The sequence below is a fragment of the Schistocerca gregaria genome, chromosome 3, assembly GCF_023897955.1.
Source record: "Schistocerca gregaria isolate iqSchGreg1 chromosome 3, iqSchGreg1.2, whole genome shotgun sequence".
NCBI lineage: Eukaryota > Metazoa > Arthropoda > Insecta > Orthoptera > Acrididae > Schistocerca > Schistocerca gregaria.
The window spans coordinates 181,878,472-181,905,265 of NC_064922.1; the positions used below are offsets into that span (position 1 = coordinate 181,878,472).

General features: G+C 44.2%; 1 protein-coding gene across 1 annotated transcript in view; it reads left to right on the plus strand.

Moving 5' to 3' along the window:
• LOC126355300 (beta-alanine transporter-like) overlaps window positions 1–26,794 on the plus strand; it is a 602,272-nt gene that overhangs the window by 317,615 nt on the left and 257,863 nt on the right. Inside the window, exon 5 of the mRNA XM_050005591.1 lies at window positions 8,247–8,468. Coding sequence (XP_049861548.1) covers window positions 8,247–8,468 — 222 coding nt within the window. The remainder of the gene's footprint in view (window positions 1–8,246; window positions 8,469–26,794) is intronic.

Here is a 26,794-nt window from a genome sequence, read left to right on the forward strand (position 1 = left end):
CATTAAATATGATTCGTCTGAAGAGGCCACCTGTCGCCACTCAGGGACATACAGTTGTGATATTGGCGTGCAAATTCCAGTCCCCGCCAATGGGCAGTCAGCATGGGTGCATAAACAAAATGCCTGCTGCAAAACCCACATGCAGTAATCTTTGCTTAACTGTAGTTGAGGACGCACTGTTGATAATTCCTTGGTTCATCTGGTCGTCGGCCAGTTGCTCAGCTGCTTCGTGTCCATTCGCATGTACACATCTCTGCATATGCTATTTATCCCTGTCATCTATGGCCTGTGGTGCACCACAGATTCTATTGTGCCAGGTTAGCAAGTTTAGCCAGGAGTGTACAAACAAACAGTAGTATTACGAGACTGCGTCATATTTCACCTTAAGAAATGTGAAGTGCTGCAAACCAATGTGAGCTTAGGGAGATATATGCGTGCCAAACGATGAAATAGTTAAAAAAAATTGCACACAGTTAACACTATACTTTGCTGATTGCACCACGAATACAGTTTACAAACTTAGCTATTTCAGAAGGACTTCCGTCCTTGTCCCAAAAACTAGTGATCACGCACTTTCTGAGGCCAGATAAATCTCTCGATTTCCCCATTAGCCGGCCGCGGTGGTCTCGCGGTTCTAGGCGCGCAGTCTGGAACCGTGCGACTGCTACGGTCGCAGGTTCGAATCCTGCCTCGGGCATGGATGTGTGTGATGTCCTTAGGTTAGTTAGTTTTAAGTAGTTCTAAGTTCTAGGGGACTGATGACCACAGCAGTTGAGTCCCATAGTGCTCAGAGCCATTTGAACCATTTCCCCATTATGAGAACTACTGCACTGTTTTCTACGTCCTCCAGACATGCTTTATGTTCCCTTCACTACTCGTGCTGGCACCTGCTGTCTCTGAGTAGTTGACATTGACATCGAATGTAGGTAGTGGTCACACTAACGAGACTTGACCATGCATCTATGTTAGCTATGTGTCTCAAATGGTTCAAATGGCGCTAGACACTGTTGGACTTAACATCTGAGGTGGTCATCAGTCCCCTAGACGTAGAACTACTTAAACCTAACTAACCAAAGGACATCACACACATCCACGCCTGAGGCAGGACTCGGACCTGCAACCATAGCAGCTGGGTAGTCCTGGACTGAAGCGCCTAGAACCGCTAGGCCACAGCGACCTGCATGTGTGTCTTCATTTGTAACTTTGTTCTTTTGTTAAGTTTACCTTAAGTTTAACTTACTTGGCATGTGGATTACAGTTTCTACCTCCTTTTGGTAATCATATGTGTTTAGGGGAATTTCATTGCGTCTCGAAAATGTAACTGACATCAGATTGTGATTCTGTGGGTGGCTTGAGGTTACTTTGTTTATTGTTTCTGTTGTCCTGACATTGTTGTGATTGTCATTTCTTGTGGTTATATCCAGAACGTTGAGTTTCTTTTCTTTTTCTTCCTCTACTACAAATTTATGTTGTTCTGCATACTACTTAGATATATGCTGCAATGTGTCATGAGCCTAATCTAGTATAGGCATTGAAATGCCAGAGAAACTGGTATAGACATGCGTATTCAAATACAGAGATATGTAAACAGACAGGAAACGGCGCTGCGCCCAGCAACTCCTATGTAAGACAACAAGTGTCTGGAAAAGTTGTATCGCTGTATCACTCCTTCTCTCCACCTGCACACCCTCCATTTCCTTCATCAGGGCAATTTCCAGCACCTCCTCTCCTGCATGTTGAACTTTGCCATGACATGTACTCTTCATTCCAACTAATCACACCTTGTCCCCCCCCCCCCTCCCAAGAGCCCCCTTTCCTGTCCCCTCCTTCTCCCAGAACGGATTTTTCTCCTCCTCCCCCCCTCAGTCACTGCATACCACCCTCGCATCTTTCCTCTCCCCCACATCCTTCCCTCCTCCACCCTCTTCGGCGAGCCCCCACGCCCGTCTCCCCCACTCTCTTCCCCTCCCTCACTTCTTCCTTTCTCCCTCATCTCATTGCGCCCTCGTCATCAGTGTGAAATTGAAGAAATGTATGATGAGATAAATGAAATTATTCAGGTAGTGAAGGGAGACGAAAATTTAATAGTCATGGGTGACTGGAATTCGACAGTAGGAAAAGGTGAAATTAGATGGGGCTAAGAAATGAAAGAGGAAGCCGCCTCGTAGAGTTTTGCACAGAGCATAACTTAATCATAGCTAACACTTGGTTCAAGAATCAGAAAAGAATGTTGTATACATGGAAGAAACCTGGAGATGCTAAAAGATATCAGAGAGATAATATAATGGTCAGAAAGAGATTTAGGAACCAGGTTTTAAATTGTAAGACATTTCCAGGGGCATATATGGACTCTGACCACAATCTACTGGTTATGAACTGCAGATTAAAACTGAAGAAACTGCAAAAAGGTGGGAATTTAAGGAGATTGGACCTGGATAAACTGACTAAACCAGAGGTTGTACAGAGTTTCAGGGAGAGCATAAGGGAACGACTGACAGGAATGGGGGAAAGAAATACAGTAGAAGAAGAATGGGTAGCTCTGAGGGATGAAGTAGTGAAGGCAGCACAGGATCAAGTAGGTAAAACGACGAGGGCTAGTAGAAATTCTTGGGTAACAGAAGAAATATGGAATTTATGAGACTAGAAAATATAAAAATGCAGTAAATGAAGCAGGGAAAAAGGAATACAATTGTCTCAAAAATGAGATCGTCAGGAAGTGCAAAATGGTTAAGCAGGCATGGCTAGAGGACAAATATAAGGATGTAGAGGCTTATCTCACTAGGGGTAAGATAGATACTGCCTACAGGAAAATTAAAGAGACCTTTGGAGAAAAGAGAGCCACTTATCAAGAGCTCAGATGGAAACCCAGTTCTAAGCAAAGAAGGGAAGGCGGAAAGGTGGAAGGAGTATATAGAGGGTTTATACAAGGGCGATGTACTTGAGGACAATATTATGAAAATGGAAGTGGATGTAGATGAAGATGAAATGGGATATACGATACTACGTGAAGAGTTTGACAGAGCACTGAAAGACCTGAGTCGAAACAAGGCCCCGGGAGTAGACAACATTCCATTAGAACTACTGATGGGAGAGACGGCCCTACAAAATTCTACCATGTGGTGAGCAAGATGTATGAGACAGGCGAAATACCCTCAGACTTCAAGAAGAATATAATAATCCCAATCCCAAAGAAAGCAGGTATTGACAGATGTGAAAATTACCGAACTATCAGTTTAATAAGTCACAGCGGCAAAATACTAACGGGAATTCTTTACAGACAGATGGAAAAACTGGTAGAAGCCGATCTCGCGGAAGATCAGTTTGGATTCCGTAGAAACGTTGGCACACATGAGGCAATACTGACCTTACGACTTACCTTGGAAGAAAGATTAAGGAAAGGCAAACCTACGTTTCTAGCATTTGTAGTCTTAGAGAAAGCTTTTGACAATGTTGACTGGAAAACTCTCTTTCTAATTCTAAAGGTGGCAGGGGTAAAATACAGGGAGCGAAAGGCTATTTACGGTTTGTACAGAAACCAGATGGCAGTTATAAGAGTCGAGGGGCATGAAAGGGAAGCAGTGGTTGGGAAGGGAGTGAGACAGGGTTGTAGTCTCTCCCCAATGTTATTCAATCTGTATATTGAGCAAGCAGTAAAGGAAACAAAAGAAAAATTCGGAGTAGGTATTAAAACCTATGGAGAAGAAATAAAAACTTTCAGATTCGCCGATGTCATTGTAGTTGTGTCAGAGACAGCAAAGGATTTGTAAGAGCAGATGAACGGAATGGACAGTGTCTTGAAAAGAGGATGTAAGATGAACATCAACAAAAGCTAAACGAGATAATGGAATGTAGTCAAATTAAGTCGGGTGATGCTGAGGGAATTAGATTAGGTAATGAGACACTTAAAGTAGTAAAGGAGTTTTACTATTTGGGGAGCAAAATAACTGATCATGGTCGAAGTAGAGAGGATATAAAATGTAGACTGGCAAAATGCAAGAAAAGGGTTTCTGAAGAAAAGGAATTTGTTAACATCGAGTATAGATTTAAGTGTCAGGATGTCGTTTCTGAAAGTATTTGTATGGAGTGTAGCCATGTATGGACGATAAGTAGGCCGGCCGGTGTGGCCGAGTGGTTCTAGGCGCTTCAGCCTGGAACCGCGCGACAGCTACGGTCGAGGGGGGAATCCTGTCTCGGGCATGGATGTGTGTGATGTCCTTAGGTTAGCTAAGGTTTAAGTAGTCCTAAGTTCTAGGGGACTGATGATCTCAGGTGTTAAGTCCCATAGTTCTCAGAGCCATTTGAAACATTTGAACGATAAATTATTTGGACAAGAAGAGAATCGAAGGTTTCGAAATTCGGTGCTACCGAAGAATGCTGAAGATTAGATGGGTAGATCACATAACTAATCAGGAAGTATTGAATAGAACTGGGGAGAAGTTCAGTTGGTAGGACATGTTCTGAGGCATCAAGGGATCACATATGTAGCATTGGAGAGCAGCGTGGAAGGTAAAAATCGTAGACGGAGACCAATAGATGAATACACTAAGTAGGCTCAGAAGGATGTACGAGGTGCATTCAAGTTCTAAGGCCTCCGATTTTTTTCTACTTAACTACTCACCCGAAATCGATGAAACTGGTGTTTCTTCTCGACGTAATCGCCCTGCAGATGTACACATTTTTCACAACCCTGACGCCGTGATTCCATGGCAGCGGCGAAGGCTTCTTTAGGAGTCTGTTATGACCACTGGAAAATCGCTGAGGCAATAGCAGCGCGGTTGGTGAATGTGCGGCCACGGAGTGTGTCTTTCATTGTTGGAAAAAGCCAAAAGTCACTAGGAACCAGGTCAGGTGAGTAGGGAGTATGAGGAATCACTTCAAAGTTGTTATCACTAAGAAACTGTTGCGTAACGTTAGCTCGATGTGCTGGTGCATTGTCTTGCTGAAACAGCACACGCGCAGCCGTTCTCGGACGTTTTTGTTGCAGGGCAGGAAGGAATTTGTTCTTCAAAACATTTTCGTAGGATGCACCTGTTACCGTAGTGCCCTTTGGAACGCAATGGGTACGGATTACGATCTCGCTGTCCCAGAACATGGACTTGGAAGAGCAGATGAACGGAATGGACAGTGTCTTGAAAGGAGGATATAAGATGAACATAAAAAAAAGCAAAACGAGGATAATGGAATGTAGTGAAATTAAATTGGGTGACGCTGAGGGAATTAATTAGGAAATGAGACACTTAAAGTAGTAAAGGAGTTTTGCTATTTAGGGAGTAAAATAACTGCTGATGGTATATAAAATGTAGACTGGCAATGGCAAGGAAAGCGTTTCTGAAGAAGAGAAATTTGTTAACATCGAGTATAGATTTAAGTGTCAGGAAGTGATTTCTGAAAGTATTTGTATGGAGTGTAGCCATGTATGGAAGTGAAACATGGATGATAAATAGTTTGGACAAAAAAAGAATAGAAGCTAGCGAAATCTGGTGCTACAGAAGAATGCTGAAGATTAGATGGGTAGATCACATAACTAATGAGGAGGTATTGAATAGAATTGGGGAGAAGAGGAGTTCGTTTCACAACTTGACTAAAAGAAGGGATCTGTTGGTAGGACATGTTTTGAGGCATCAAGGGATCACAAATTTAGCATTGGAGGGCAGCGTGGAGGGTAAAAATCGTAGAGGGAGACCAAGAGATGAATACACTAAGCAGATTCAGAAGGATGTAGGTTGCAGTAAATACTGGGAGATGAAAAAGCTTTCACCGAGGAATCAAGCAGTATATTGCTCCCTCCTACGCGTATCTGTGAAGGGACCATGAGGATAAAATCAGAGAGATTAGATCCCACACAGAAGCATACCGACAATCCTTCTTTCCACGCATAATACGAGACTGGAATAGAAAGGAGAAACGATAGAGGTATTCAAGGTACCCTCCGCCGCACACCGTCAGATGGCTTGCAGAGTGTGGATGTAGATGTAGACGTAGACCACTCTGGTCGCAGGGTCGAATTCTGCCTCGGGCACAGATATGTGTGGTGTCCTTAGGTTAGTTCGGTTTAAGTAGTTCTAAGTTCAAGGGAACTGATGGCCTCAGATGTTGAGTCCCATAGTGCTCAGAGTCATTTGAACCACTTGAAGAAGTACCTTCAGAGGCAGCAGAGTGGGAGGGATGCTAGGGCTGGAGGGCGTCTCTCCATGGTTTTATGAACACAGAAATAGCACAGCACTGAGCACTGTGTGTGTACTATGGGAGAACGTAGTGCCTATAGCCAACATTACTGAGGGTGGGGAAGATTACAACTCCTGCAGAGTTGGCCGACAGGGTGTCTATATTTCCTGGCGTTACAGCTCGGTAACCTGTCATGGCACCAGGACCACGACCACCGGAACAGAGCTTTCACACACACGACGGGATTTTTGCAGCTGAAATTTGTACCCATTGTTTCCAGACCTTACTAATTTACACTGTCATGTGTCTGATTATCAGATATTGAAAGTGATTCGCCCATCAAACCATTGGTTCCCTATCTGGCAACACATCGATGGGTCCAGATGGCTGAGGAAAACTGATATTAATGTATTAGTTTGCCAGTTAAATTAATCATCTTGTCAGTTAACTGTGAAACATGCTATTGATTACTATCATTGTAATCGAATTTAAGTATACTAGAACTTTTTTTTTCTTTATTGAGTTTCGATTCCTCGCGAAGGGGACGGGCAGGCACCAGCTTAGTACGCAGCTCTTCAGCCTACAGAATTTGTTTTAAAAAGAGAAAGATAATAAGTAATGAAAGCAGGCAATAACATCGATGCCTTAAATGGTAAAATGGCGGAAGCAGGCTATAACATCGATGCCTTAAATGGTAAAATGGCGGAAAATTGTGGAACTTAAAACATAGAACAAAGGGTTGATGATGCTGCTAAAATACATATGAAGCAGACAGGTAAAAGAATAGACAGACAATTAAAAAAACACGGCGACACTCTGGTTTCTTTTCGCAAGAGATAAAATAAACACCTCGTGACAGCATGGTTTCATTTTGCAACACTTTGGAAAGACAAACAACACTGACCATTCACTTGAACACTGCACTAAAAAACTGGCACAAATATAATATACCAGAGCCGAGGGCATGTGGGGGGAACGTGGAAAGAACGAAGTGTGGGGAGAGGGGGGAAAGGAGCCGATGGAGGACAAGGACCCATAAGAGGGGGATGGTTCCTCGGCAGACGTGACAGGGAGTGGGGAAAGGCAGAGGAGGGGTATACAAAAGGATGGGTGGGGGGATTGAGGAGATGGAGAGAAAACAGAATGGAAGGGGGGAGCCTGGGGACAGGACAGAGGATAGGAGGGGTGGTTGGAATCAGTTGATAGGAGAGTTAAATGGAGGGACAGAGGGCATTATCCGGGAGGGGCATTTGACGGAAGCCACCTTGGGAAAGGAGATGAATGGTGTAGAGGTGGAGGATAGGGGTGACACAACAGTAAAGACGTGGCAGAGGGCGGGGATTGGAGAGGAGAGGAGCAACCAGGGGGTGAGGGGAATCGAGGTGGCGTGAGGTGTACAGTATGTGGATATGTTCGAGGAATAGGAGCACATGGGGGAAAGGAATGAAGTTGTAGAGGATCTGTGTGGGTTCAAATGGTTCTGAGCACTATGGGACAACATCTGAGCTCATCAGTCCCCTAGAACTTAGAACTATTTAAACCTAACTAACCTAAGGACAGCACACACATCGATGCCCGAGGCAGGATTCGAACCTGCGACCATAGCGATCACGCGGTTCCAGACTGAAGCGACTAGAACTGCATGGCCACACTGGCCGGCATCTGCGTGGGGGACGTGAGGCGTATAGGGAAGGCGAGGTGGAAAGCGTGGCGTTCAAGGATCTGGAGCAACTTATAGAATTTGGGGGGGGGGGGTTGATATCCAGTCGGATCTGGCATAGCAGAGGATGGGACGGATTAAGGATTTGTAGGTGTGGAAGATGGTGGAGGGGTGCAACCCCCATCTCTCGCCAGACAGGAGTTCATACTGGAACATAATTATACATACTGAAAGATTCTTTCTTTGTATGGGATTGGACAACACAGTAAACAGTAGAAAAGTCTCAGGATTACACCACCTCAACTAACAAAGTACTCCTTCTGGAATGAAAAAGGTTCCGGAAAAACGTGAACTTCAATCCTACGAGCCTTCCTGCTCTGTTTATAACGTAAAATGTTGCGAGACAGGTGGTTTCCTGCAGGTGGTTCCCCGAGTCGCCGCGCTGGCTGACGTGCAGGGGGCGCGAGGAGGAGGCGCTGAGCGTGCTGCGGCGGGTCGCCGCCACCAACGGCTCCAGCCTGCCGCCGTTCACCCTGCAGGTGCTGCACCGCGTGGCCAAGGCCAAGCGGGACCGCGTCGGCTACCTGGCCATCTTCTCCAGCTGGAACCTCTTCAAGAACACCCTCCTGCTCGCCATGGCCAGGTGAGTACGAGTTGCTGTAAAACTAACATATTTTCATAAACACAAGAAAATGAAATCTACAGCTTTCGTTTCAACTGGTACACGTTGTCAAAGCTACATCGCAAAGCTGCGATTCTTCCTCAACTGAAATGTAAGAACTATCCAACCAATCATGGGCCACAGTACCTGGAGGTGCCACTTTTCAAAGGTGTCTTTCAGTATAACTTCATCTCCTACACACAATGGTGGATTATGTTTCCAGAGTCCGAAGCTGCATCACAAGTCCATCTTCCCGTGACACGTGGTATTCACATATAATGGTGATAACTGGAACCATTTCTAGACAGTTACCTACAACGTTGGAACCAAGCAGCGTAGCACCACGTGCGAATCTATCACAACAAGTAAAAGTGTGGCATTATGAGTGGAAATGTTATTTCAAGAGTACCTAGTAGATACTGTCAAAAGTTCCATGCGGCTTTTCGCGTATGATGTTGTATACAGAGAAGTTGCACCATTAGAAAATTGCAGCGAAATGCAGGCAGATCTGCAGCGGATAGGCACTTGATGCGGGGAGTGGCAACTGACCCTTTACATATACAAGTGTAATGTATCGCGAATACATAGAAAGAAGGATCCTTTATTGTATGATTATATGATAGCGGAACAAACACTGGCAACAGTTACTTCTGTAAAAATCTGGTAGTATGCGCACGGAACGATTTGAAGTGGAATGATCGTATAAAATTAATTGTTGGTAAGGCGAGTGCCAGGTTGAGATTTATTGGGAGAGTCCTTAGAAAATGTAGTCCGTCAACAAAGGAGGTGGCTTACAAAACACTGGTTCGACCCATACCTGAGTATTGCTCACCAGTGTGGAATCCGTACCAGGTCGGGTTGACAGAGGAGAAAGAGAATATCCAAAGAAGAGCGGCGCGATTCGTCACAGGGTTATTTCGTAAGCGTGATAGCGTTACGGAGATGTTTAGCAAACTCAAGTGGCAGACTCTGCAAGAGAGGCCCTCTGCATTGCGGTGTAGCTTACTGTCCAGGTTTCGAGAGGGTGCGTTTCTGGATGAGGTATCGAATATATTGCTTCCCTCTACTTATTACACCTGAGGAGATCACGAACGTAAAATTAGAGAGGCTTTCCGGCAGTTGTTGTCCCGTGAACCATACGCGACTGGAACAGGAAAGGGAGGTAATGACAGTGGCACGTAAAGAGCCCTCCGTCACACACCATTGGGTGGCTTGCGGAGTATAAATGTACATGTAGATTTAAGGCATGAAATCCTGGAGGGCGGGGAGAGCAGACGTAAACTTAACCCAGACAACGATGTAATTGTTTAGTTTATGCAGTGAAACTTCACAAAAGTGTTAGGTAAAATTTACACAAACGCCAGTTTTACAAAGTGCTCGACTAAGGCGGTGACGTGGTAAGGCCAGTCAGTGAAGACCAAAGAAGGTAAAATTTGGGAAATAATTCCTGCAGTCGCATATTTTTGTACAGCAATTTGAGGGTGTGCCATGCACAACTTAGTAGAAGTCCTGAACGTTGGGGACGGAATGTGGGAATGGAGGTGAGTTTCAAGGTCTCTTTCGTGCGTTTCACTTGAACAACTCGAAAACTACGGCCTCCAACGAAAACGTATCCTAGTACAAAATTTATCTACATTAAATTTCCTACAAATAGGACTTGTTCAATTCTTTCTGTAGGCCTCACAGGTTGCACGTAGCGAGCGAGAGAACAGGAAAATCTCGCGCATGGTTTCTGAAAGAAAAGGTAGAACTTCGAGTAATATGAAACGACATCTGAAGGGGGCATCTGTTGGGGTAACAAAGAATGAAAGAAATTGAATTTGAAAGCATAATAAAACAAAAATAATTCTGAAGTAAATACGAAGAAGAAAACAGTAAAAGCAGCAATAAAGCCATTGACCCAGTGAATGACTTTCTATGTTTAGAGGAGTTGGAAGAAAAACAACCAACAGGCAGAGTATAAAAGCCTGAGTAATTTTTGTTACCTAGCAACGATGAAGGCTATCATTGACGCCTGTTGTCGCAATTTCAGTCGGGAATTCGGATCGGAAAGCTCTTGTAAAAGTTATACATTATTCGTGTTTAACATTCCGTCTGATTGCATTGCTAGAAGTTTGGCGAAGATTACCAGCTCTACCGTGAACATTTTATGTTTGCTGATTTATTTCTACTGTTTTCATTGACTCTGTGCTCTCGAGTAAATAAAGTTCAGCAGTCACATACATGGTAGTGGTCATTTCTTTAAGCTCAGTTTCTGTTTTCCAAACAGTTTATCTTTTTATGAACTTTTCAGTTTAGTTGCCGATTGTCTCTCATACGTCTGCCCTACTTATCGTGCGCCATTTTGTATCAGCACAGCCCTGGCTGACTTACAGTAATATTTTACATTTAAAACCTACAAGATTATGAATTTAAGTTAATGTAAGTAAGTATGTCTTCTTGATAAATTTCGAGGACAAGAGCAACAACATTAATATCTGGCTTATCCTTGACGGTCATCAGTTATTCTAGACAGGTTTTTAATTAAAATAGAGGAATTCTGATGTGTTCTAAGCGCTTGTTTTGTTGGGCACAGTTCTTTGGTATGACAGTGTAGGACACCAGTTTAGACATTTTGATTCTCCACTCAAACACAGTTAACTTACGCGGCTGAAGCCAGACATTCTTCCACACTGTTTCGTTTCTCATGATGCAAATAAGCCGTTGGGTGCGATTGGAGGTATCTTTTGTAAATCCTCGTCGCCAGTTTTGTAAAGCCACGCGCTACTGCTGTGGAGGCTGAGTTTGCGGGTTCGTGAAACGGCTTGGGGCGCAATACACCGCTAAGGCAATTTCTCCCTGCCACTGTAATACAGCTATGCCTCAGGATCATGGAACAGGGTAGGAGAACGAAGGTTCTACTACAACAAATTAGTAACAAAGTAACACAAATGAGTTACAACGTTTACTTATCTTTGTGACTTATTTAATGGTAAGTCTAGAACACTGCATATAATACACTCCTGGAGATGGAAAAAAGAAGACATTGACACCGGTGTGTCAGACCCACCATACTTGCTACGGACACTGCGAGAGGGCTGTACAAGCAATGATCACACGCACGGCACAGCGCACACCAGGAACCGCGGTGTTGGCCGTCGAATGGCGCTAGGTGCGCAGCATTTGTGCACCGCCGCCGTCAGTGTCAGCCAGTTTGCAGTGGCATACGGAGCTCCATCGCAGTCTTTAACACTGGTAGCATGCCGCGACAGCGTGGACGTGAACCGTATGTGCAGTTGACGGACTTTGAGCGAGGGCGTATAGTGGGCATGCGGGAGGCCGGGTGGACGTACCGCCGAATTGCTCAACACGTGGGGCGTGAAGGTCTCCACAGTACATCGATGTTGTCGCCAGTGGTCGGCGGAAGGTGCACGTGCCCGTCAACCTGGGACCGGACCGCTGCGACGCACGGATGCACGCCAAGACCGTAGGATCCTACACAGTGCCGTAGGGGACCGCACCGCCACTTCCCAGCAAATTAGGGACACTGTTGCTCCTGGGGTATCGGCGAGGACCATTCGCAACCGTCTCCATGAAGCTGGGCTACGGTCCCGCACACCGTTAGGCCGTCTTCCGCTCACGCCCCAACATCGTGCAGCCCGCCTCCAGTGGTGTCGCGACAGGCGTGAATGGAGGGACGAATGGAGATGTGTCGTCTTCAGCGATGAGAGTCGCTTCTGCCTTGGTGCCAATGATGGTCGTATGCGTGTTTGGCGCCGTGCAGGTGAGCGCCACAATCAGGACTGCATACGACCGAGGCACACAGGGCCAACACTGGGCATCATGGTGTGGGGAGCGATCTCCTACACTGGCCCTACACCTCTGGTGATCGTCGAGGGGACACTGAATAGTGCACGGTACATCCAAACCGTCATCGAACCCATCGTTCTACCATTCCTAGACCGGCAAGGGAACTTGCTGTTCCAACAGGACAATGCACGTCCGCATGTATCCCGTGCCACCCAACGTGCTATAGAAGGTGTAAGTCAACTACCCTGGCCAGCAAGATCTCCGTATCTGTCCCCCATTGAGCATGTTTGGGACTGGATGAAGCGTCGTCTCACGCGGTCTGCACGTCCAGCACGAACGCTGGTCCAACTGAGGCGCCAGGTGGAAATGGCATGGCAAGCCGTTCCACAGTACACAGCTAATGCAATTTACAGCAACTGTCTGTTCACTTCTTATGAGTTCATTCGCTATACGACGTTCCGTGTCTAAGCCAGCCCTAGAAGATGATCTGTAACAGAGTCGGCGAGAGCTGCTCTTCTGTCTTCCGAATAGTCTTCTGTCCGTTGTCGTCTGGTCATTGCCGGATTGTACTCGGCCGGCAATTGCTCGAGGCGAAGTTGATGTCTTCATCCTAAGCGCCGCCCGTGACGCTGGTGGAATTTGTGCAAGTGGCGAACCTCTACGGCGCCTGTACCTGCTCGCTCTTTCCGCCTGTGGTGCTTTTGCCCTGGCTGTGCCTTGTCCGGTCGACACAGCAGTACCACTTTTCTACAGCAGTTAGCTTACAAATCCATAATCCCCATGCAAGGTCAGTCACACCCACAGTCATAAGACCACAGCACTTGCCGCGGTAAAACTGTAACTCTCGACAAGCGTACTTGTGCAGTTCGATTGCTTTACTGGTCACTCCGTATTATTTCCCAGTGTTGAATGTGACAGCAACTGAACATCATTGCCATGAGTCGTTCGCGTGTATCTCTCATCCAGTCTTTTTCTTTAGATCATCTGAAGTGTGAGTGTTTAACATGTAGTTCTTCGTAATGTTATCGCTATTTTCATAAAGCCACATTATCTGTGGTCTTTGCCACAAATGTGAATTACCTCTTTGAGTTTTCAATGTTAGAATAAAAGATGCAATACATTCTGATACCGCAATGTATCGTAATATTAATGATTAATGAAAACTTCCACATATGTACTGAAACACATTACTTCTGTCACGACCTCTTTCTTGCGTTACAATATCATGAGGTCGCCTGCAGCTAAACACATCAATAAGTTAGGCTAAAAGCTGTAGGATCTTAACGAAAACGTTAATCAGCTCACCCTTCCAACAGCCTCATAATGAATCGGTACCTAATTGTGTCCATACCGTGATTCAAGTGATGTCGTTGCCTTACCCAACGTAGAGGCAAAATATGGAAATGGCAGTCATATAAACGTTTGGCCGACCGCTTGGCGGAAGTATAGCGAGCAGTATGACTATGCAACACGTCATTCTGTGTGCACTAGACTGTACAGATAAGGCCACTCCACGAAAGAGGTAAACGTGTGAACATAATTCTTGGGCTTTGTCCAGTGCGATATATCGATGGCGTCATCGGATTCGTTGCAAGTAAAGAGAAAACCTTAAACACAGAAATCACAATGAAATGTGATAAACACAACACAAACATCTAACGAAATGTCAAATATACACTAAGGGAAAAAAGTATCGCAACACCAAGAAAGAGTTGTGCGACATAAACGAAAGCAGCATGGGTATTGATACATCTGAAAGATGATGTCGTTCAAATGTCGTGCAAATCGCTTAAGACTGGCTCTAGTATTGCCTACCGTGAGGATGCAAATCATGTTTGTTTTAATTACACGATGTAACGTCCGTGAGCGATAGTTATCTTTGAGATTGGACGTAGTGAGTTGTTGTTAGTCAAGAATGCCTTTAAGACAACAAAGACCGCATTGTCAACACCTCACTGAATTTGAGGCAAGTCGTGTAATATGGCTATGAGAAGCTGGATGTTCCTGGTAGGAGTTCAGCCACTGTGGCAGCGGCGATCACGAGATTGTATGGTCACACGATGGTCTGATTCCAGACGGCCACGCAATACTACCGAGAGAGAAACCATCACGTTCAGCGTATGGCGCTGGCGAATTGTACTGCATCTGCAACAGCAGTATGAGCAGTAGTTGGCACCAAAGTGACACAACGATCCTTGCAAATCAGTTACTTCAAGGACAGTTCCGTGCCAGATGCCCTGTAACGTGCATTCTACTGGCCCTAAACCATCGCCATTTGTTACTTCAGCCTTGCCGCGGTGGACACACCAGTTCCCGTGAAATCACCAAAGTTAAGCGCTGTCGGGCGTGGCCGGCACTTGAATGGGTGACCATCCATCCGCCATGCGTTGTTGCAGTTTTTCAGGGGTGCACTCAGCCTCGTGATGCAAATTGAGGAGCTACTCGAGTGAACAGTAGCGGCTCCGGTCAAAGAAAACCATCATAACGACTGGGAGAGCGGTGTGCTGACCACATGCCCCTCCTATCCGCATATTCAACTGAGGATGACACGGCGGTCGGATGGTCCCGATGGGCCACTTGCCGCCTGAAGGCGGAATGCTATTTGCTACTTCAGTGGTATTAAGCGAGAGCTCCTTGGAGGACTTGTTATGTTTTCTGATGAAAGCTTGTTCTGACTCGGTAATAGTGATGGCCGTGTGTTGGTCAGAAGGAGGCCAGTTCAGGAACTGCAGCCAACCTGTCTGCGTTCTAGACACAGGGGACCTATACCTGACTATATGACCTGGGGTGCGATTTCGTATGACCGCAGGAACAGTACCGAGGTTGCCCCACGCACCCTAACCGAAAATTTTGTGCGTTAGTCTGGTGATTCGACCTGTTGGGCAGTCATTCATGAAACGGTTTGGCATCGATAGTTAGCTGGATGTGCTCCTGAGTTCACTGTGCCAAATTCTGTCCAACTGGTGCATTAGATTGTCAGAATCCCGAACTGGTTACAGGGCCATTCCCAAATTGCTCGAAACGTTGTCAACTGTGGGGGAGATCAGGTGACCTTGCTGGCACTTGTCAGCCACGAAGAGAAGCAGTAAAAACTCTCGCCTTGTATGGGTGAGCATTGTCTGGCTGAAGTGGAAGCTCAGGATGGCTTGACTTGAAGGACAACAAAATCGGAGGTACAATATCATCGAGGTAACTCTGTGCTATAAGGGTGCCATGGACGACAACCAAAGGGCTCCTGCCATGAAAAGAAATGGCAGTCCAGACCATCACTCCTGTTTTCGGGCCATATGATGGACGACAATCAGGTTGGTGGTATCCATCTGTTCTCTGGGGTGCCTCCATACACACCTTTGCTGGTCCTCTGGGCTCAGTTCGAAGTGAAGGTGATCACTGAAGACATTTCTAGTTCAGTCAATAAGATTCTAGGCCGAAGCCGTGACTGGAGGCATCTTGGACACTGCTGGCATACCAACCTGATTGTCACCCCATACAGTCCGACAACCAAGAGTGATGGTCTGGGGTGCCGTTTGATTTCGTAGCAGGACCCCTTTCCTTTCAACCCCGGCACCATTACAGCACAGTGCAACGTTGACGAAAGTCTACTCCCTGTTTTGTGGCCCTTGAGAGCAATCCATTCTGGCCTTAAATTCTAGCAAGGTAACGCCCACCTCTACAAGACGAAAACTTCTGCTGCTTATTTTCGTGCTTCCCAAACAGCTTAGCCAGTAAGGTATTCCAATGCTGAGGTACTACTGCAATACAATTGCAGAGCCTCTGTAATGCTCGTCAAGTGTAGAGGGAATACTAAGTTGGCTGTGGCATCGGTGGGAATTTGGACTGAGGAGGGAGGCGTCTAGAGTAGCACGAGCAGTTGTGCAAAGTCATTGTGCCACGGTGGCATAGCGGTTAGCGCATATTCTTAGTGAGGAGAAGAACTGGGTTCGAATTTGGGTTTTAGTTCAGATTTTCATTCATTACTTCAGTATACACATTTATACATTTTTTATTGTTGTTTGTTTCCAGTCGTGCATCCTGGAAACTGCAAGTGATTGATGATGGGCAAAGTAGATACTCCATTGGGGCATACCCTGTTTAGTCAGGCTCTGGTTATTGACCATACACTCCACTGACACTACTGCTCGTATTCACCGCTCAAAGCTTGGGTGGTCTGATAGTGGTACCTGTATGTACTTCTATGGTGTCACGTTCCAGCGTTCAGATGGAGTATACCAATTACCCAAAAATAAAATAAAAAGGAAAGAGAAACGTTAGGGAAACGACCACACAGACCCAAAACAGCTATAAATTCGGAATTTACTTGCATTTCTGTTTCAGATTGCACCAACATGGATCCAGGTGCTGCCTTCCTGTTGTCATCCATCCTCATCCTCAGCAGTGCTTCTGACACCAGTCGTTACGGTCCGAAGGGTGGCTGGCTTATGCACCATCGGCTACAATTTTAATTCTAAGATGGCTGGTTGTGGACAGGGACTCTCTGCTGTAGAATGATGCGATGTACAGCAGAAGAAGGTCCAGCTGCGGTTACAACTTATTTATTGCTGTTCGTTTACAATCAGGGGTCTAGGAAACTGCGAGCGACAATGGCAGGCGACGTGATTACCACATCACAGTGTGTCTGGTGCGTCAGCCTCTGTCTGCTGAACATGCACCCTGCTGCCACTGGTGCTGTGTTGACACGAGGTTCTTACTCCATGACTGAAGTATGGACAGCCCAGCGGTGGTAGCTGTGTGTAACATCTGACTGCAATGTGTTGCAGTGATCCGAACTGAAGAGGTCCTCCATTGACACCTCAGGGGGATGGGAGGGAGATGGTTGGCTGGTCCATCGTGTTGTGCTCCGAAGATGGTGGCAAAGAGTGAAGTTGTCCAAGCTTCCGGGAGCCCAGGTGTGAGCAGGGATTCGTGAGTCTACAGCGGTAAATACAGCTGCGTCACAGATGGGCCCAGATATTTGATAATGACGATCTGATTCAGTCTGGTTTAAATGCTGCTGCTGCTTATTGCTGTCTTTGGTGTAGAAGCTGAGTTTGTGTCTGTTCTAAAGTACGTCCTTTCTGAGAGGATACAGAAGCGTCCCATATGTTGACAGGTCCCTGTGCTTGGTGACGATCTTAGCACTGGTACTGAGCGTGGGCATCATCAGCGTGAACCCGCTGCTGGCGGTGTCTGCTCAGGCCGTGGCGCAGGCGGCGTCTGTGCTGCTGCAGCACTACTGCGGGACCCGATTCGGGCGCCGGTGGTCCAGCGTCGCGTGTCTGGCGCTGGTCGGCCTCCTGGGTGCACTCTGTGTCGTACTGCTCACAGGTAAACAGCACAGCCCGTGAGAGCGCTCACACACCTCTCACACTTGCCTGCTGGCGCCCTCCTCCACCTGCTGTGGATTGGAGATTTCAAACATCGGTATTGAGACTAAAATTACTGTGTCAATCGAGTCAGACAATTTGGCAACAGTCGATCTCCTCTGCCCGACAAACAAAGTGAAGCACACAGAAGTGAAGGAGGAAACACAATAAAAATTCATGGGTTGAGAGGGTATGTGATGTTGTTTCAGTAATTACAGAACCCAGTCAAATTTACAAAGAAGTTGGCAATATGAACCCACTTATCGGTATGATGTTGTACCTCTTCTCTCCAGGGTGTATGAGGTGATTTTTTTGGGAAGGGTTTTATAAATCCGTTTTATCCTCTCCAGTGGCTGGCTGACCCATCAGTTCTGTTACCTTGCCCTTGATATCCCGGATATTGCCACCGGAATCGAATTTATGATCGAGCTGCACCCGCACATCTTACATCTGGGACAGATCTGACGATCTAGATGGTCACAGGAACACCTCAGCATCGTTCGGAGAGTTCATATATACATGTGCCACATGTGTAAGAGCATTATCCTGTTGAAAAATAACATCATTATACTGTCAGATGAGAGGTAATATTTGGGTTTACAGGGCATATGCCATTGCTCCCTCAATCTCTGCCAGTCGTGACCTGAGGCTATACCGAAAGGTTCCGCAGACTATCACACCAGGTGCAACACCGTTGTGCCTTTCTGAAACATGGAAAGGATGGAACCTCCTCCCAAGTCGCTTCAAACCCGTCGTCGACGGTTATTGAAGGCAGTGCAGTACCACGATTCACTACTGTAAAAAATGGGTTCATAATTCTCTTGACCACCTACTGCTATCCTCTGACGAATGGTGTAGACTAACACAGAATGTTGCATGAAGGCTACCACTTGTTGGACGGCAATCGCAGATGCGAAGGGGTTACGATGTACTTGGTGCGGAATATTGTCATCCTCCTTTTCACAGGTCAGATTCGGTCGGTCGGCCTGAAGTTGGAAGGCGGATGTCCCACAAATCCTGATACTGCACAATTTGACGAGCTGGTCAAATGGAGACCCACAGTGAGGTCTCTCATTATGATAACGCAGTCTCATACAAATATGCAGCGTCTCGATGTTATTCACAGTGGTCACTCAGCATCTCACGTACTTGAGTCCCCTCATACAGCACAGCACACTTGATAAATACACTAAACGTAAACAATACTAATGCAGAACAATGGCCATTCTACCAGTCACAGAAAATTGCAAAACTAACCATTTGCATACAGGCCAATGGTGAGCATGTGTACAAAGTTGTATTCACATCTAAACATGTACCCTTGTTGCTTCATTTTTTGTCAGGCAGTGTATGTTGAGAGGTACTAACTGTCATAAAACTTGCTGATCCAGGATAAAATCTTTTGTTTCCACTATAACCATATCGTTTCGGCCACTTCTGAACAATTTTTGTATTGGCTGTTTCTTGTGATACTTGTGATACATAAAACAGTAACTTTCGATGACATCCCCTAGAGTCATCTCACAAAGACTTGTTTAGCCATTGTTACACAGTTGGTTTGCACGTTTTTCAGGCTACTTGCCATCTCTTGTGAATGATGAGTGCTACAGTGATTTACAGCCAACTGAAACAAAAAACGCCACAGTTTTGTTTCAGTGGAAGAGGTAACACAATTGTTTAAATTGTAAAGCTTGGGCAAGAATCCTACATCCTGCGAAGGGGTAGCTTACATTAGCATTGGCATTGCCCTACTGGCCAAAGTGTAATCACAGGAAGACCTCCGGATCTAGTTCGTTATGCCAGCTAGTCACAGACTGAGTTCCCCTTAGTCATGCATAAATCTGTTTGCGTGCACTTACAGGTAAACGGCATAATGTGACATGCAGAGAGTAACGAAGTGGCGTCAACAAAATTCTTCCGCCGTCTACCGGATACCCTGACAAGGAATTCTAATTTTCTAGTAGACGCAATGTAAGACGCTCCAACAGCACGTTGGAGACGAAAGCGAAAAGGAAGATTGAGAAATGAGAGGAGAAAAGAAGGGACAGATGCTCTTGGCAGACTGGGAGGTAGTGGCACGCATAAATCGTGAACTGAGCCAATCGTGACGAAATTAACAGAAGGACTGGTCCTGCAAGAAGAGTGGAAGGGGAATTGACATTTTTATACGGGCACAGAAAATGAATTTCGAGATCCAGAATGAGATTTTCTCTCTGCAGCGGAGTGTGCGCTGATATGAAACTTCCTGGCAGATTAAAACTGTGTGCCGGACCGGGACTTGAACTGGGGACCTTTGCCTAGGTGACGAGATACTTCAGGATAAATTTCGAAATGTTCCACGATAAGTCGAGGACTGGAGGAGACTTTCATTTGAGGCTACGGGAGACGCACCGGAATCGTCTTCATAGCATAATTGGCAGACTCCAGACGCTGCATTGATGGCAGCCACGTCAGTCATTCAACTACGTAGCATGGACTGTGCGGCTGGTCCCGGCGGAGTTTCGAGTCCTCCCTCGGGCATTGGTGTGTGTGTTTGTCCTTAGGATAATTTAGCTTAAGTAGTGTATAAGCTTAGGGACTGATGACCTTAGCAGTTACGTCCCATAAGATTTCACACACATTCAAGTACGTAGGTGGGCTTCAGAATATGCAGAAAACATAATACTGTAACTTTCACCGATTGCGTCGCTTTCAGCATTCAACAGGCTTATTCACAACGTTTCTAACAAATCTGTTTCAGCTATACAGCCCACGTGTTTTGACTTTGCAGTTGGTGTTCCGAGTGTCGCCATGGCAGTGGTAGTGATGGCCATGCAGTTCTGGTCGACGGCTGGTGCAGGTGTCATCAACCTTCAGAGCATCGAGGTGCACCCCACGTGTCTACGACAGATCACCGCCAGCGTAGAGTGCACGGTTGCTGGTGTTTGCATGTCTCTTGTTCCGTACATCGTCTTTCAGGTACTCCGTAACAATGTGCTCAGCTTCTACTGAAAATTATATTGAACCCGTGTAAGCAACTGTGCCCTGTAACTAAATACTAGTTCAAGCGCCAAAAATCTGGTTTAGACATAATTAGCAAAATGTTTATAGCAGCAGTTTAATCTTGCAGCTCTTCCATCGGTCCGTCTTTCCATACAAAAACAACAATATGGGAAATTTGGCTTTGCCTTGATGCAAAAAACTTTTATTATTTATTTTCTTATTCCTAAACTAGTTCTGACAACAAATATCGCCATCTATAGTGGCATCCTTAATTCTGAAATATGCAGCAATAGCATAGGTACAAACCGTTGTAAAAGATTACTACATGTTCACTGTTTGTTTTTTAAATATACTTTTGTATATGCCATCTCCGCATGTTATAGAATTGAAGAACCCACTGAAGATGGAAATACTTGTGGCTGAAATTAATTTTGGAAGGCGGTCCGACAATTAGCATATTGTTGTGGTTATTTATATCAGTTGTACAAAAGCAATATAAAAGTTGGAGATCACGGTACAACATAAAAACAGTACAGGTTTCTTTGCATATACGTGTTGTGATTCTACGGTAAGAACAAAATGATATAAAATTTGAAGATAATAAAATATTGTGTATTCAAATGCTTTAACTTAAATAAGGATACAAGTGCCCTCATAGCAATTAGCACTCAGTTCAGAATGTTCTCGTGAAACCATTTATTCTCCTCTTTAACAAATGCAATCATTTTAGCTAAATTCCTTCTCTTTTCTTCAGAAAACCTAGGTTCTCAGGTTAGTGTTTCCAGCTGCACCTTCTGATGATCGGAAGGCTTCACATTCCTCTTCAAGGTGTAATTGTCCTTGAACTCTTCAGTTCCATTGAGAGTTGATGAATACAGAGTCCCTGGGCGTCCAGTAGCCACTCTGATCCACCGTGCTATTGAAATATGCACACTGGTGACCTTTCATATTTTTCGGCAACTGACTTAAAGTCATAAACATAGGTTTGTGGTGTCGTGTGCGTAGGTTCAGTGAGAGGGGAACTAAATCTTCCGTAGCTTCACGCACCGTTAGCCTCTTTCATTTCTCAAAATCACGATCGCAGAACATAAAAGTGTACTGTTTCCGTAAGCTAACCCTTTGCTGTTAGGTAAAGCCACAGAAACATCGTCTTATTTTGGTCCCCTCCCCCCCCCCCCACAGCGGCAGTCAGTTCATGTTATTCGTTTCTGTTTAGAAGTAATTTTCGATGTAAAAGTTTGGTGAACACAGGAAGCAGTTGCATACCCATCCCTGCCACGTACGGCCATATACCAGAGAAACATGTAACCGGTTTGATTATCACCAACACGAATGCAAAAGTAGTAATTTGAGAGCTCCAATAAGTAGTACATTTAACAGTGCCTGAATGAAGGAAGAGTACATTCGTTCCCTTCTCTGCGTAATTCCTTTCTTTCACTTTGAGCTCTACCTTCATCTCCCTTCCTCCATTTTGGTGGAATTTCCCTTCACATTTTGTAATATTCTGTGCTATTTCTGTAACAATTACTTCAGCGTTGCCCTATTGTTGCAACGCTCAGCAATTCACAATAGTGTACGCTTAGGTATTACCAGAGGCTTGGCACAAGACACATTATTTGAACGCCGACAGTGTTAGACACGAATGTCGTTTTGTGGCAGCTGTAAGCATTGTTTCCCGCTGTTCTCCTGCTTGTGTCAGAATGTGTGTCATTGGCCTTGGCGATCACAGCGGCATTTCACCTACAACTCAAATTTTCATTTTTTGGCGCTTCACCCGTTATTTACTTACATGCTCCAATTTCGAGTACGTGCTGAACCATCCAGTCACTGATGGTGATATTTTGAGTGTTTGCTTCATTACAGCGAATCTCATGATTTTAAAACAATTCTAATCATGTGTTTATCACCTCCTAATTCTGATTCTTTAAACTTTAGCACAACTTGATCTTCAGTTACTTAAACGACTCGTCTTGTACTTGATGCCGTTTTATCAAAATAAACAGAAATTAAACAACTGTGTGCTCTGCAGTAACTCGTTGCAGTGTCTTACTGGCTCGATGACAAATGTGCTTTATTCTTAATCTGACTCTCTCTCTCTCTCTCTCTCTCTCTCTCTCTCACGCACGCACACACACACACACACACACACATATATATATATATATATATATATATATATATATATATATATATATATATATTCACACAAAATACTGCGATAAATTCTCTTTGCGTTATTGAACTACTAAATATCTGCACTGATAGAGAACTTTACTATCAGAGCACTCTCTGAGTTCTTCACGTACTGATGCACCTAGCATTTGTACTCAAACACTCACACAGTCATACTACACAGAGGCGCACAAATACTGCGTAGTGAAGTACAATAGTAGTAATTTCTTGAGTAAATGTTGGAGTTAGTATTGAATACTGGACAATGTCTGTTTAAAATCAAGTAAAACTATGAATTCCCTAACGTGACTTTACAAGAGCTCCATCTGTAATGAACCTGCTAAAACTTTACAAAACAACTTGAGGCTAAATAATTGTAATTGCACTAAAACTGTATGGAAAATAGCTACAAGAAAAGCCATTATTGCTGTGTACTCAATTACAAATGTGCTGAGCCCTGACAGCGTGGACATATTCCTATAGTTATTGAAATACAAAAGAGTTTAGATATAATATATAATTTCTGATAGTTCAGTACTCTTCTAAAACATTGTAAATCATAAACTGCACTCAAATACTAAATGGTGCATATTATTACGTTCTCGTACACACACCATGCTGTAGGTGTTTTCAGCGTAGAGTCAAAAATGTGATTCAATGCTTTTTCTATTAGAGATAGTCGTAAATGCTGACAGTGGAAGATAAGTGCTGTGATTTTCGACTGTCAAGGTGTCGCTAGACTAGGCTGCCGACAATATGGCCCCAGTTCTAGATTCAGCCCTTGTGAATTAAGTAAAAAATATTTTTCTGTATCCTACTGCTCTCAAAATCGATTTGATTACATGAAATGCCACAAACACTTTATAGAAAATTGCAGCTGCGATTTAAATGTGATCTATGAGTAAAACAAACATCGTATATGTGTAAGAGAAGTCAGAGCTCGCAGAGAAAGATTTAGGTGTTCATTTTTCGTGCATGCTGTTCGAGAGTGGAACGGTAAACAAGTAGCTTGAAGGTGATTCGATAAATCCTCTGTCACGCATTTAATTATGAATTGCAGAGTATTCATGTAGATGTAGATCTAGATGTAGAGAAGACGCGCTGGCATAACAGATTTATATGATCGAGCATTGTGTGCTTTATATTTAAACTTTCACTCAAATGTGCTACGCTTCTACACTACAAAGTTAAACAGATAAAAATTGTTAATAAAGTAAGTCCGTATAATATTTGCTGATTCAGATAAAGAAAACACATGTATATAACAAATCTCACTGAAGCATGAAAGTTCAATTAACTTACTCCAACGACAATCCAGTGTGCCTATCTTCTGCTAGACAGATTCAAGTCGAAGGCCAGTTTCTTACTGGGTTCTACGAAACCACGTCACTTCTGCTTTCCACCATTACACGACTGTTGATTCCTGTTCCTTCTCCTCTTTTTCTTTAAATCTTACTCAGAAAATTACTTTCGCTTCTTCTTCCGTAAATATAACAACATCCTCTCTTCTTAAGCCGTACGCACTGCTTGCGGATATTTTGTATACTTGATGTACAACATAGATTTTGACACTACATTTCTTCAAGACGGAATAGCTACCAAAACCCTTCGTTGGCGCTCCAGTCTGGAACCGCCGGACCGCTACGGTCCCAGGTCGAATCCTGCCTCAGACATAGATGTGTGTGATGTCCTTAGGTTAGTTAAGTTTAAGTAGTTCTAAGTTTTAGGGGACTGATGACCTCAGCAGTTAAGTTCCATAGTGCTTGGAGCCATTTGAACCATTTGCCTTCAGCTCAACGCATCGGATTCCGGAACTTGACTCATAAAGCTTCTTCTTCCCACAATGTATATAACGATCCTCCCTTAACGTATTTCCGTAACGTAGACCATAGCTTCACTTTCAGGTATCTTCGTTTCAATTACACAGATACACAGTTATTTCCTAGCGGGCGTAATACTTAGCTTCCAGTAACGACAAAATTTACATTGAGTTTATGTAAAGGTGCAACACCAAAGCACATGCTTACAGATACGATTGTATATTTAAATGTAAGTTACTTTTACGTTTACGATTAGTCTAAGAAAAATCAGTAAAAATATATATTAAATCAAAATTACAACCATGACAAATAAATGTGGCGAAGAATGTTAGCAGAAACACTCTAAGTTAATTCCAGAGTAGAAAATCTCCGGCACACTTTCCCAGAATAATTCTTTGTAATGGTCTTTGCTTATCCTGCAGATCATGCAAAAACTATTTTTACCTGGGCTGATGAAGAGAGGAGATAATGTCACCTTGGCTAACCTTCGGGACAAGTTGAGTGACCATTGATGTCATCGCCTGTCAAAAGAATGTCGTCCAAGTTTTAAGTGTCACTGTTTAGTGTAGTTTACTATGAAGAGAATGTGTAAGCTGCGCCATTTGTACTGGTGATATAAATGAGAGCAAGGGTAGCGTGAATACCAGAGCCGGCACATGGCGTAATCCTGTCTAATGGCAGCTCTCACACTGCCGAGCTTAACGTTATATGAAATACTGTCACCTGTCATATGGCGTAGGGCGTACAAGGATTGTGTGTTAAATTCTTAGCATTACAGCTTAATAACAGATTTAACTGGGAGGAGCATACCACAGAACTGCTGAAGCGCCTAAACAAATATCTATGTGCTCTGTGAATTTTGTGAGACACTAGTGATGTAAAAATTAAAAAACCGCTAGCGTAGTATGCTTACTTTCATTCCATAATGTCATACGGAACTATTTTCTGGAGTAACTCATGAAGCCAAGGTAAAGATTTCCGAGCCCAAAAACGTGGAATATGAATTATTTGTGGTGTGAACTCAAGAATGAGCTGCAGACGGCTATTTAAGGCTTCCCAATATATTTATTCCTTAACGAAATTCGTCATTAAAATATATCTTTTTTCCCAAATCAGCAGCTCTGTTCATGGAATCAACACTAGAAATAAGAAAAACTTTCACAATGATTTAAAGTCACCTACATGGTTCGGAAAGGTGGCCACCATTCCGCAGAATACATTTTCAATAACATGCCAGCAACCATAAATCACTAATAACGACGTTCATTTTGAGAAGAATCTAAAGGATTTAATGGTAGCGAATTCCCTTTTATCCATTGATGAATTTCTTAGCAGAACCTATTGAGCATGTGTGTTATTAATATTATCACACAATGTGAATATTGCTTACAATCTGACATCGGTCCCAATTTTGTGGTGTGATGCGATCATTGTGAACAAGTGCTGTAATTATTTTTATTTTGGTGATGAGTGGCTACAAATTCTCAAGAATTATCGTATGCACCTAAGAGTGTTGAACATTTTAAATTAAAATAGGCTTAAGATTTCTTTTCTAACAGACTCCACATCCACAAGGGAATTTCATTTCGAATATGTGGAAGGTACATTACCATTTCTGGTCGTATTTTGTAAATATTTACTGTGTATGCTTGTTTTCTGAGATGGTCGATGTCCTTGAGGAGTCCTTCCTCTGGCATGGGTATGTTTGTTGTCTATAGTCTATACACTGCTTAATCTAACTTAAACTAAGTTAGATTAAGCAGTGTGTAGGCTTAGGCACCGACGACCTCAGCAGTTTGGTCCCATATGACCTTACCACAAATTTCCAAATTTCTCCTGACCATGGGTCGATTCGAACGAAAAGTACATCTAATCTAATCTGATCTAATCTAATCTATCTGCGCATGCAGTCTCAAAACGTGGTTGACACAGACTGTGACGCACACACCTTATACGCTCCAAAGCTAGAAGTGGCGTGGCTTCACCACGGGTACAAAAAAAATCGATACGGGTTACTAAGAACATATATAATTTCATCATAACACCCAGCCATTTCTCCTAGTAAACATGAAAAGAAGTCACAATGGACGGACACAAGTAGCTGTCAGAAAACTAGTTTTAATAACAGAAATTCAAAATGTAGACTGGATTGCATAGATTCATCCCCTCTGGGACCAAAATA